The 12,910-nt window shown below is 32.1% G+C and overlaps 3 protein-coding genes across 5 annotated transcripts; 2 read left to right on the top strand and 1 right to left on the bottom strand.

Moving 5' to 3' along the window:
* Positions 1-4,765: 4,765 nt before the first annotated feature.
* On the top strand, positions 4,766-8,032 carry LOC128889823 (N-acetylneuraminate lyase-like). The gene is made up of 8 exons (XM_054147825.1): positions 4,766-5,024; positions 5,586-5,647; positions 5,770-5,846; positions 6,035-6,180; positions 6,340-6,508; positions 6,625-6,770; positions 7,460-7,631; positions 7,798-8,032. The coding sequence occupies exons 1-8, from the start codon at positions 4,833-4,835 to the stop codon at positions 7,947-7,949; spliced, it is 1,116 nt and encodes a 371-aa protein (XP_054003800.1). The 5' UTR covers positions 4,766-4,832; the 3' UTR covers positions 7,950-8,032.
* A 1,013-nt stretch (positions 8,033-9,045) lies between these two features.
* On the top strand, positions 9,046-10,296 carry LOC128889749 (protein MIX23). 3 transcript variants are annotated; one of them, XM_054147685.1, is made up of 2 exons: positions 9,046-9,224; positions 9,724-10,296. In XM_054147685.1, the coding sequence occupies exons 1-2, from the start codon at positions 9,180-9,182 to the stop codon at positions 10,108-10,110; spliced, it is 432 nt and encodes a 143-aa protein (XP_054003660.1). In that variant the 5' UTR covers positions 9,046-9,179; the 3' UTR covers positions 10,111-10,296. The 3 variants fall into 3 exon arrangements, with proteins under 3 accessions (XP_054003660.1, XP_054003661.1, XP_054003662.1); XM_054147686.1 differs by lacking the exon at positions 9,046-9,224 and adding an exon at positions 9,238-9,376; XM_054147687.1 differs by lacking the exon at positions 9,046-9,224 and adding an exon at positions 9,276-9,299.
* A 110-nt stretch (positions 10,297-10,406) lies between these two features.
* On the bottom strand, positions 10,407-12,227 carry LOC128889748 (protein FAM162A-like). Its single transcript, XM_054147684.1, has 4 exons — positions 12,151-12,227; positions 11,276-11,424; positions 11,108-11,201; positions 10,407-10,949 (listed from the first exon to the last, which is right to left on the bottom strand). Exons 2-4 carry the CDS (start codon positions 11,421-11,423, stop codon positions 10,727-10,729), a joined length of 465 nt encoding a protein of 154 aa, XP_054003659.1. The 5' UTR covers position 11,424; positions 12,151-12,227; the 3' UTR covers positions 10,407-10,726.
* Between the last annotated feature and the right edge of the window lie 683 nt (positions 12,228-12,910).

Raw genomic sequence — 12,910 nt, 5'->3', positions numbered from 1 at the left:
TCGGTGATCGTAACGGCGCTTATGCTCGAAAGACTATTCTTTACGGCTGATTCCGAAAGATTTGTTGAAGATAATTATAAGACGAAAAACTACGTACATTGCACACCATCAGAAAGAAACAACTACTTGTTAAAACTTTTGGGACCATTCTCATTAAGTATATGTTCGAACGTGCTCTCTCAAGGGCCACTTCAACGTAAACGATGCAATATTAAGTTTCTTTTCGTCGATAAAGATGTAGGAACTTAAGGGTAATCGGAGAGGACGAAGAGAAATGAGAACGAGGTTTCGAGATCGGTATTCGACGAGATTTAAAAAGACGCAATCGAGTTTCGTGAATTGCTCGTCATCCATGCGCCGTTTAATCTTTTCCAGCTTTCGAAACAAACTTTTGTGCAAAATACAGTGTTCGTGGGGTGCAGTTTGTCGAGGAAGAATGTGATCGACGTATTTTTTTAACTGTTTATTTTTTCAGTTGTCTTTAGAAAAGTATTCAACACGGTTCTTTTGTAAGACCTATGTGGTTTAATAATTTGAGAACTGTTAAGTATTCCAAAAATATTAGTATGAGAATTGTGTATTACAATAATATGATCTTTTTTATTTCTATTTGTATTTCTTCTTTTTATATATGGAATGCATTCACAGCCGCCTCTGTTATTAGATTCAAAGGAAAATATATTCTTCCTTGACAGACTATATAATACTATCGCTTACGTTTGGCCATTCACAGACACTTGTAACCGTTATCACTGTTTCATTGGTACCGTACTATACGTGGCAACAGACTCGCGTAAATCCTGAATTTTTCAAATTATCCCACTCGAGACCAAGAGGATCGCTAGTATCTAAATCAACGTAAAAGAAACGAGTGAGTTCAGTCAGCCAACTCGATTATCCTTTTTGATCGAATCGAATTCGACGAGGAATATACATATATATATATATAAAGCGCGTTGCGCATATACGAAAGAGATACACATATACCTTGTATTGATCGGGCATATCCCTATTGTACATATCCGTGGTTCTTCGATAGCTGTTACATTAAATATGTGCGCGTAATACCTAAACGATAAATAAATAGATAGATTATACGCATCCGTACGTATACGTATGCTCGAATGTGAAAATGTATCTGCACACGGATACGTATATGTACGCATACGGCGATGCATGCGTGCGTCTATATATGTAACGAGCGGTTCGATAACAATTGGTCGCTGAAGTACATTGTCATTTTGTGATACAACAAATCTCAAAGTGGACGGTCTTTGAAGAATTGCACGATTAAACGCTTCGCGGTTCTACGTCGAGCGAGGCTCGGCAAGAGCGTACCGAAGTCGGAAAATCTAGACCAGTTTCCATTTTTCAAGTACAGTTCCGCCTTTTGGATTGTCACAGGTTTAAAATCTAGTTGCGACCACTCGAAGAGCATGTATTGTCCGTTGCTCAGGAGTTGGCGAACCAGCTCAATTGGCTGTCGCGTGACGAAGGCATTGAACAAAATAGAGCGAGAAAGCATTAGTAACCACTGGCGTAACGTTAACTCTCTGACTATGCAGTGTGACTGCTCGAAAAAAAGAGGAGACCCTGGGAAGGTTTAGGCGGAGCGAACGTGATCCTCTGCCCCCTCGGTCTCCTCTGGTTTGTCGGTACTTCGCCAACTCTTGAGCAACGGCCGATAGGTACAGTTTGAACCGGAGCGAGATGTAATTAACGGCGGATAGGATGATTCCGTGACAAGTTTAAAGACAGGAGTTGCGACAAACTGAGAGGCAGTACTGTCTCTCGGATTGTTATATATTTTGAGGCTACTTGTAACAACTTGAGAAGCGTGCGGGTACAATTTGAATAAGACCAAGATGTTGTTAACAGTGGTGGTGGTGATAACTCAACTTGAGAAATTGTGACAACCTAAGAGACGGTACAATTATTTTCTGTTCGAATTATTGCATATCGTGGGTGGAAAACGTTACGAAATCTCGGGAGTTTTTCTACTATTATTAGAGACTTCAAACTTTCGTCATGAAATATTTAAAAAAAAAAAAAAGAAATGTGAACGTAAGACACAGAAATTGTTTAACGAAATGGAAACTGACATTCAGCGCGGCGATTGTTGTCGAATCAAGTCGTACACGTTACTTTCAACGGCTATGAATTATGCACGACACTTTTTTACGGGGCGCGGGTTCGAAGCCAAAGATGAAAAGCTCTAAGGATAAAATAAAAGTTGATAAAAGCAGTTTAAGTAGCCGTTTCTGCCATGTGGCCAGGCTGGCCCGGCCACGGTTGTTAATCTATCTATTAATATTGAAATAAGATGTCTTTTTCATAAGTGTGAATTTTACGATATAGATACATATATTAAATATATATGTATTACCTAAAGTACGTAAGTACACATTCAACACAACACACACACACACACAAACACACAAGGTGCAAACGCACACGTGCGCGCGCGCGTACGCGTGAATTTAATTGATCGTGGTTCGTTTCCACTGCATTCTCATCGACGGTTTTTTGTTGCATTGTCAAGGAAATTCGGTCGTTGTAACAGTTGGTATGGGTCGCGTGAAAAAATCGTTAAATGGTTAATCGATTAGTAAAGTCTTCGTCGAATAATTGTAACTTAACCAGCTGAGAAGTAACGATTTTAAAATAGTGCCACAAACGATCGTGCCTATTAAAATTTAATTGAAATTCCCAAGTGACTTTCTTTTAAAGCATATATCCACGAAGACTATACTTAGACGCATATGTTGATTTTGCTCATCGCATAAACAAACGGAAGATTAATTTTTTATTTTATTTTATACATTTATCTATAGGTACTTACGTTTAATGTTTTTATGTAAATCTAAATTTTTTTACTTTTGGATATTCAAAGATTTATGGTTCGATTAAAAATATTAATTGGTTCCATCATTTTATTTTGATAAGCGTTATCTGAATAAAATGTTGTTTGTTTAGTTGACTGTGAATGAATTTGGATTTCTTTTAAAGTAAGCATATTTGCAATTCTGTTTAACAGCTAAATTTCTATATTCTTTATAAGAATTTTTAATGATTTTAGATATAAATTGCTTAAGAATAATTAAATGATGACTTTATGTTTGAAACTAGCTTCAACTCAAGTCTTCTCGTTTATTCGTTTATACTGATTTTCTAATAGTAATTTGTAACGCGTACACGTTGTATTCTACTTTTAAATCCGTTTTTTAGTATTGCAAAATACCATTTCATCGAAGAGGTATTTTCTCTGGTAAATACATCTTCTGGTTACGTCACCACTTAAATGTATCCTTCTTGCGTAAGTGTTAACACTGTATTTATCTGGAAATAAGTATAAATTCGAAGCAATTACAGAACAACAATCTCACGAATCGACGTCGACGTTCGAGTCAAAATGAATTGCAATTAAAACTTGAAGGTTCGATTTTGTGCCACAAATTTAGAATGTAATCGATAAATTTGCCAATTTCTCTTAAAGACGTCTGCGTAAATTTCAATTAAAATTTCATCGAAGCTCAAATATTTACACCAATTCGAAGCCACATCAAAATACAAATGTTTGTTTGAAAGAAGATTCCATTTTCATCCCGAGGATGAATTCGATCACAATTTCAAGCACGCATAAGAGTTTCTCGACGTTTCATATGTTCTCAGAAAGTTAAACATCTCAATTGGCGAATTTGTAATCATATTCTAGTCAGTTTCAATTTGTTCCTATTATTACGTAATTACGTTGATACTCTAGTGATCTTTAGTTCCTGTGACTAGTCTCCTACGGATCGATAATCGCCCTCTTTCGAATGCATAAATCCTTAATTGTACATGTTTAGTTCCTTGTCGATCAATTAATACGAGCAAAACTCGGCGAAGAACTCACAGAAAAAGGTGATTGAAAAAGAATTAAGAATTGTATTAATAACGGTAATGGCAAAATGTACGTTAAAAGGAAATGTTTTCGTAGGGTATACGTGGAAGTCATTATTTAAAAGGGAAAGTCCGTGAGGGCAAGTCCTAAAACTGTATTAGTAGTTATCATAATATTTGCCACGACGTCGAGTCCAGGCGTGTTGCGACAGTTATCGAAAAGTACCAGGATAAAGAGGGTAAACGTATCGATAAACGAACAATTATTTTACTAGTACACGCCAGAACGTCGTAGAAGGGATTACGTTGCATTTAAGTGATACTTGTGTAAATTTGAAACGACGAAACAAATGGACGACGTTGCGCGAATAGCGTGTAACATTGCATAGAATTCTCTTTGGCGTTACTATAATAAACTCTTGAGTAGTCTACGTTCTCGTTTCGAGGAACAAACGTACACGTATTAACTATTAAAAACCGAAAACGCATGCGACCGTCTTGAATTTAATATATAATTTATCACTAACGATACTGTGTTAATATATCATCGGCATTGTTGAGAGAAAGAAAATCTACATGTAAATAAACATAAAAGCATTTTTATAAATAGCCCAGAATCTTTGTTATTTATTCAACCCTACCTACGTATATCCAATAAATCTTGACTGTTGGTAAAATTACTAACTGCAATATAAAAATTGCGAACTAATAAAGCAACTATTTCGCGAATATTGGAATTAATTAACTAATCCAATAAAAGTAAAACTGCACTGTAAAATTGCATAAACTTGTAATGCGTTCGTGTCCGATTTTAAATCTCAATCGTATTAATCAGCATTTCTACTACAGTTAATGTTTTATGCATAACGTACAATGCACACTGTCGGCACATAAAATATTTCATAAGCTAAGCTAACAATAAATTTGTTATATTCGTGTAACTGAGAAAAATGGAGAAAGTTATGCAAATGAATGACGGTGGCATGATAAAAAAAAAAGCATCGAAAACATCGGAGAAGATACTGATACGGCTTGGATACAATCTTATCAGAGGCGAACTGAAAATATTCCACGGCGTTCAGTTTCGTATAGTAAGCCAATTAGTTTTGTGCATACTCGTCGTTTCACACTCCACGATGCCGGTACGTATTCTCGCGTGCATTAATTACAATTTTTCAAAAGTCGTTCTCAAACTATAAAACGCTCAATGGGATTAGTCCAATCTTCGTTATTCTAATATCCTTTAAAATATTACGTTCGGTAGATGGTAAAATCAACGTTTGCTTCGCGATACTGCTGTTATCACAAGCACTGTTCATGTTCACGTGACGTTAAGTCATAGCTTGAATTGCCCTAGTAGTAAATGGAAATCATCTTGAAAACTGGAAGCTGTGTTATCATAATATTCCACTAGTTATAGTTATAGTAAGTTTACAGCTGTAGACTTACAAGGGGGAAATGTCACAATTTTCTTTTATAATACCGGATAGGTATAATCATGTTATAATACTGGATATAATCAATTTTAACAATAGGTAGTTTTAATTAGAAACTCTAACTCTCGTAACTCTTATTCATAAACAAATTCCAACTTCTTGATGAATTTTTAATTTCATATTTGTAAAACTTCGTGACATCAATTGTACTACTTAAAATGTAATTGTATTTTAAATAACAAAACTTTGTTCATTTTTTAATTATAGAGAACACCGTTCACTTTCAGAGGACTCGTAGTTCCTGTATTAACACCCTTTAATAATGACAGGTAATTTGTTTGAAATTCATTAGACAACATTACTATACAGACTACAAGAAAGCTAATATTTACGAACATATGGAAATACAATGTGGAATATATTGATATGATTTAATCCGTTATCGTTCTAGCAAAAGAACTCTGAACTTGTCACTTATACCACAGTACGCCGAATATTTAGCTAAAAAAAAAATCACGGGGGTGCTTGGTAAGTAACAATTATATTTTAATTGTATTTGTTCAAATCACTGTACAGTACTGCTGGAAGAATTTCTCAAGCTTAATAAATGAAAACAAAATGGTATCGATTCCATTACTTCTAAGCTAAATAATTTAGGAGTACATAAATACACGAAACCTTTCGAATGGTAAAGACATGTAATCGTTAATCAACAGTAAATGGAACGACCGGGGAAGGTATGTCTATGTCCGTAACGGAAAGGAAATTAATTGTCGAGGCATGGGCAAACGCTGTAAAAACAACAAAGCAACACTTGATGGTTCAAGTAGGCGGTGCTCCTCTTCCGGACGTTCTTGAACTTGTACGTGTAAACTGCACTATTACAACACACATTTACAGAGAACAAAGTCTAGTAAAATTGCATATAAATTATTAACGCTTTAAGTTGAACTTTGAACTCTTCCTTACTTCGGTCGCCTTCTTAACATATTGTAAATCAAATTATCCCTTTCATTTATAGGCGAAACACGCCGAAAGTATCAAAGCGGATTCTTTGTTGTGCTTACCAGAATTATACTTTAAACCAACAACGTCAGATCAGCTGGCCGAATATTTAAAATTAGTCGGCGCGGCAGCTCCAAATACGCCACTTCTTTATTATCACATCCCAATGTTCACTAACGTTAATGGTAAATTAATTATTTAAATAAAATTAAGTCATTTGTAAATAGTGGGAATTTATGTATTGTATCATTGTTTTCGACAGTAAGCATATGACGTATTAATATAAATACTTCTCCTTTAGTGAATATGGGACAATTTCTTGAATCTCTCGGCAAAAGAATTCCAAATTTCGTTGGAATAAAATTCACAAGTCCCAATTTGGAAGAAGGTGCTCTAGCTCTACACGCTGATAACAAGAAATATGTGATTTTCCTTGGAAATGATCAGGTATCGTCGAATACATATTTTATTATAAACACTGGCAATACCAGTTAAGGAAGTAATTCCATAGTTATATATTTAACTATAGCACTATATTTAAACCTTTGAATTAATATTATTAGAAATATAATCTTTCAACTCTATCACAGGATAAGCCAATTGGCCTGAACCTCATATTCACACAAGTTCCAAACACAAAAAAGATCCTTAAACAATTTATATCTTCTTATAATTAGTTCATGCTTGGGTAATGATAACAATTTTTGTACAGAAAGCAATATTATTGTTTCTTCCTGAATCTGTTAGTTGGAATTATCGGTAAAGCTTATCCAGTAGATCCTGCTAGATTACCCTGTCGAGTAATTGGAGATTTTCAAACAATTAATAACGTTGCGTCTAGGGAAGGATTTCCCGGATAAGCCTCTCTCAATCTCTGAAATTTCAACATAGTAGGACGTCACCGCAATTTTCTCGAGAAGTTGAAAATTCCCCGAAGTAATAAACCAAATACACGAAAGTAGACATCAATTAATTTGATATTATACCACACGTTTCTTAACTTCCGATTTAAACAAATTTTAATACGAGATCTATGAATATAATGTACATTAAACAATATGCATTATTTGCATTCTTTCACTATTTTATTCTTGTACACACTATTCTATCTTCCTTCAAATGTTTTTACTTTTTAGCTGATATGTGCTGCCACTGCCTTAGGGATGGATTCGGTTATAGCAACAAGTATAAATATGTTCCCAGAACTTACGCTTGAAATTCTTGCAGAAGGAAAAAAAGGAAATAGCTTGAAAGCAAGAGAATTGCAGGATAAATTGTCGAGGGCTGTCCTCGCTATATCGAAACATGGTAAAACTATTTGCAGATTATTATTTCGCGTATTTGTATTTGAAGAATACACAGTGTAGATCTGTCTAAGTGGCACCTGCAGAGATTAGAACAATGCCACTTAAAGGGTGTGATTGGAAAAATTTGATTGCTTTTTAAAAAATTAATATTAAATGTTAAATTACAGGTAACTGGGTAGAAACTATGAAAGTAGCAATGTCTTTACTAACAAATATCAACGTTGGACCAACACGTGCACCCCTGAAAACTCTATCACGTGAAGTTACAGAAACAATGGCAAAAGAGTTACAAACGTTAGGATTCCAAGTAACAATGTAATTAATTGAGGAAACAGAGAGGAATCGAAATCTTTTATTTTCAAATAAAGTCTTCTAAAATACTCAAAAATTTACAGACTAATTTTCATTCAGAGCATCGATTTCACCCCCATCAACTATCAATAATTAAATGATTTGTGTATGCTCAACAACGAAATAATTTAGTATTTTTTCATGATGACTTCAAGAGAAAAAACGACTAATGTCGCCTATAAGGAGATTTTACAAGAACTCGGTTAAAAGAAAGCTTGGTAGAAAATTTAAAATTGCTCTCAGGTGAAGCCGGGACAGGTCGCTAGTGAAAAATAAATTAATTAGCGTATTAATTTATCCAGAAAAGACTCGTAAGCTACTCAATAGTATCTACAAATGCTTGTAATGGATTTTAATTTAATTAAATAAAAAGAAATTTAAATTTCCCGGGGGACATTAGTGTCTCTATCTAACGATGAACATACCGAACTAATTTCGGAGTTTGGTCTTTACCGACGTCGGTTGGTACATTATCATTCTGTCGGTAAATACCGTGGAATTCGCGCCATCTATCGTTGCCCATTTGAACTATTAAGGACAAACTTGAGCGTTTTCCTGATAGAGGCCCTGACCAAAGTCCAAAAATTAGTTCGGCATCTTCACCACTAGATAGCTATTAATTTGAGCGAAAATACCGGAAACCCACAAGTGAAACCGTGATAGTTTAAAAATTACAAAAAGAATAACAATTATATCATTGTTATTTAATTATTTAATTGTCATTTATTAGATAATACTCTGACTATATTTACACAAAATGTAAAACAACTTGATATTATTTCTACAACCGTGAAAAATGTTACTAAGGTTTATTCGGCATAGGGTGCTGTACGTTGATAGGTTTTGAAATATAAAAACGACTAATGTTGTCTATAAGAAAATCTTATAAGAACTCGGTTTAAAAAACACTCTTGCGTGCGTAATGGAATGCTCATATTTTTTGTTAAGTTTAGCATTTGTTAATATTCTTATGTAACAATAAGAGTAATATTCAATAAGTCATTTGAAATTACCTGAAGACCGTACAATTTAACAATATAATTTAAATGATTATTGTTTGCACTAAGAATTAATATTCAATAGAGTTTACGGAATAATTAATATTTAATATTATATCAAATTATAAATTCTACGTTACATCAAATCGACCGCCTACAGTATTTAGTCGTAACTCCGTGTTCAACAAGCTTCATTTAATATGGCAGCCATGACTCTTGCATGTGGTGATTTTCTAGAGTTTCAGGTATTTCTAAAATAAATGAAAATAACACAAAGGATATTAAATAACAATATTCCCAATTTTTATTAGATTATTTTAGTTATTATTTAACGAATATTACTTGAAATCTTTACGATGTCAACCTAATATATCTTCAACTTGTTTACGATTATAAAGTAATTTATATAATATTTACGCATTAAAAACCATTTAAGTTATGAAACATTATGGAGATTATACTAATATATTAATATAATATAAAATATTAAATTTAATTTATCATTTGCCGTATTAATATTTTGAGTCTAGTTTAGGTTAGGTTGCCGCATGTTCATAAAGAACCGAACATGTAACAATAGTATTTATTTAGAACATGTTTAATAGTTTACCTTTATATAGTTGTATTTAAAATGTTTAAAATAAAAACGATTAAATTATTAAGGAATTTAACATCAGAATAATGGAATATTGATTAATTGAAATATTTTTATTAAGTTATTTAATCATAATTGTTTTCTTCCAGGATGCATTGCAGAAAATGCGACAGATTGATGACAAAATTATTTATATGTTGAACACAACAGTTCCAACAGAATCTTTTAAAAGTCAAATTGATCCAACAGCGAAATGTAAGGATCTCTTTGAACAAATTCAGTCAGGTCATAGAAAAAGAGAACTGGCTATTACAAAATGTTTAAATGCTACTAAAGAAAAAGTAAAACAATTGAGGAATCAACGAGATAATGGTGATGAGAGTCCAGAGCTTCTTAAAACATTAAGAAAAGAACAGAGTACAATGAGATTATTACAATCAGAATTAAATGTAGAAGAAGTTGTAAAAAACCGCACATTTCAAGTGTATTATGAAAGATGCCGCAGTTTTTATAAACCATCGAACATAGGATCTTAATAATATGTCATTGATCACCTTTTTGAACTCCTCATTTAATTAAGTGGTTATAAGCCTAACCGCATTTATAGTTGTGTAGGCTATTATAACCTGACAGAATCATGATAAATTGTAATTAGATGTATAAATATAGTTAGTTACTGCATTTTTGAAATAGTAAATACATAAGATTTGTTATATGTGAAAATGATCATTAAACCATTTTTTTTTGACATCTCTTTATAACCTATTAAAATTATTTCTAATCCATCAATGTATTATATGTAAGTAAAGGAAACCATAGAAACTTCAACATATATTTAAATATAATACAATAGTTTATTAGCCTGATGTTTGAAAATTACTCTAATTCATACATTTGCTATAAATTAATTTTAAAACGTTAGAAGAGTATTTACCGTATGCCGCGTACATTTTACATAACAAAAACAATTTTTCCTAAATGTTAATTTATAAATTAAATTATTATTGATTTAAAAGTATTATAGACATAGTAATCATGTTTAATAGTACATCAGGGAACTATTTGAGATTTTATAAACCTTTTACTGGACAATAGTTAGTCATTAGAATTTTGAAGTATTTCATTGGACACTAAAATATAGACTAGACTGATTTATGACTTTGAAGCAGCAGCAGCACGTGCTTCAGCTTCAGCCTTTCCTTTTGCTTGTTGTTCAGCAATAAACTTCATTCTATCCGATATTATGTGTCTTCCAGATGCTAGTTCCCTTTTTCCACTCATAGCAGACCAAATGAAGCCCACTATTGCAAAAACAATCATGCAATTACATGCATAAATTCTTGCCTTGGAGTGTGCATTCTTTATACAGTCGTACCTAATGAATAGGGAACATAAGTAATACTTAATATGTAAATTCTTAAGGTAATACTTTCAATTTATTGAAAGTACAATACACACGTGCACTTGAAACAATAATGTAATGTGTATAAAAAATCTTAAGATAAACATGTCTACTTCAATATATTTACTTACGATACTTTTCTGGGAACAGCATCCATACTTGGATAACGTTTAACTAATACTAATATTCTTTTATCAAAATTAGTTACAAGATGCATAGGTGCTCCTATAAGTATATAAAAAATAATTTATTTTTTGTGTAACTGAATTATATAAAAAAGTATATTGAGTGTATTTTACCTAACAAATTTTCTTCTTGCTCTGCTTCTGAAACCTTAGGCTTTGATGCCTCTTTTTCTATTACACCTTTATTTTTACTCATAGGTGTAGAATGTAATTGTCTAATTCTTGACAATTTTAATTGCCTCATCACTAATGTACGAAACATTCTATAATATTTCAAATTTTTAATTACAATAAATACATTTGTAAACATATATTTTTATGTTTCAGTGTAATTATAAATGATACTTATGTTAATTTCAACTTTATAAGAAGCAGATTTATAATGTATATATCTTATAAAATTGAAATATAGTTCAAATCATTGCAAACATCTTAATATGTCACTTATATGTTCTAACAAATGTCAATAGGATTAACAGAGAGATATTAATATAAGACCTATATTTTAATTTAATCTTAATGCATTCTGCTCTACCAATAAAACTTAAATTATTTTAATTTATTCTGCTTATACTAAAAATATTAAAACTCTTAATCAATTAATTTGGAAATTTTTTATTTTCTAAACAGTACTCAAATTTACAGTTTCTATATTCTACAAATAATTAATGTTTTATACATTCCACACATATCATTTTTAAGAATTGTACAGGTATTACATCAAACATTGAAATCTTTCCTATCATATGATTTTTATAGGTTGTACGCCTATAAATAAACCATTTTCGTGACAAAATCTAGAAGTCATCGCGATGGTTACACATTGACCTTGCCCGACTAGTTTTATAACCAAGTTCTTTAATTGAAATTTAGTCTTATTTTTTTATCATATTCATCTCCGATAAGTAATATCCGCTTTAAACGTCACATTCTTGTCCAATCTTGTTTATCAAGTATCAGTAGCCACTTTATAAAAGGTAATTACTTACTTGAAATGATTGACACTGTTCACTGTTTGATAACAAACAAAGTGAATCTCTTTCACTTGTTACCGATGATACTGACGCGCATGACTGCGCGTGATACTTATATACTCTTCACGGACACCAATTCTTAAAACGTTGTGTCTGTAATTCCACTATTATATTCCTTTTTTGAACACGCATTATATATAATGTATCCATATTTCAAAATGAGTTACTCATGTGAAAATAACTGTTGATTAAAATTTTTAGTTGATGAATTATTTTCAGTAGTAATTTACGAGTTGTAATAAATTATTGTATTGCCATTTCGAATGAAACTACTGTCTTATGTAGAGTTTACACTTCCTGGAAATGGTTTACGAAGTAATAGGATTCGCTTAATTACAGTTTATGATTTTATATAAATGTTATGTGCAAGGTGTCACGTACGAAACAGTTCTTCGTAAAGAGCTACTGACCCATTCAACCGTAACCTTACTACAAAGAATTCCAGCGTAACGTTAATTCGTTTACGATAGTATTCTTACCTTTCTCTTTATTCTTGTCATCTACTATTACTCAACTTGTTTCTTATGACTTGAAGAATATCTTTTGTACGTTTATTTCATTACAGTTGTTCCTGACTACTATTTTTTTGTAGCTGTTTAAAAACAAAATTTAATTTCACCTTCATTAACTGTCAATAATTAAACAATTTATGTATACTTAACAATGAAATAATTTAGTATTTTTTCGTGATTACATCAAGAGGAAAAGCGATTAA

The sequence above is a fragment of the Hylaeus anthracinus genome, unplaced genomic scaffold (genome assembly GCF_026225885.1).
Source record: "Hylaeus anthracinus isolate JK02 unplaced genomic scaffold, UHH_iyHylAnth1.0_haploid 11997, whole genome shotgun sequence".
NCBI classification, from domain to species: domain Eukaryota; kingdom Metazoa; phylum Arthropoda; class Insecta; order Hymenoptera; family Colletidae; genus Hylaeus; species Hylaeus anthracinus.
This window is presented reverse-complemented; position numbering and strand designations above follow the sequence as displayed.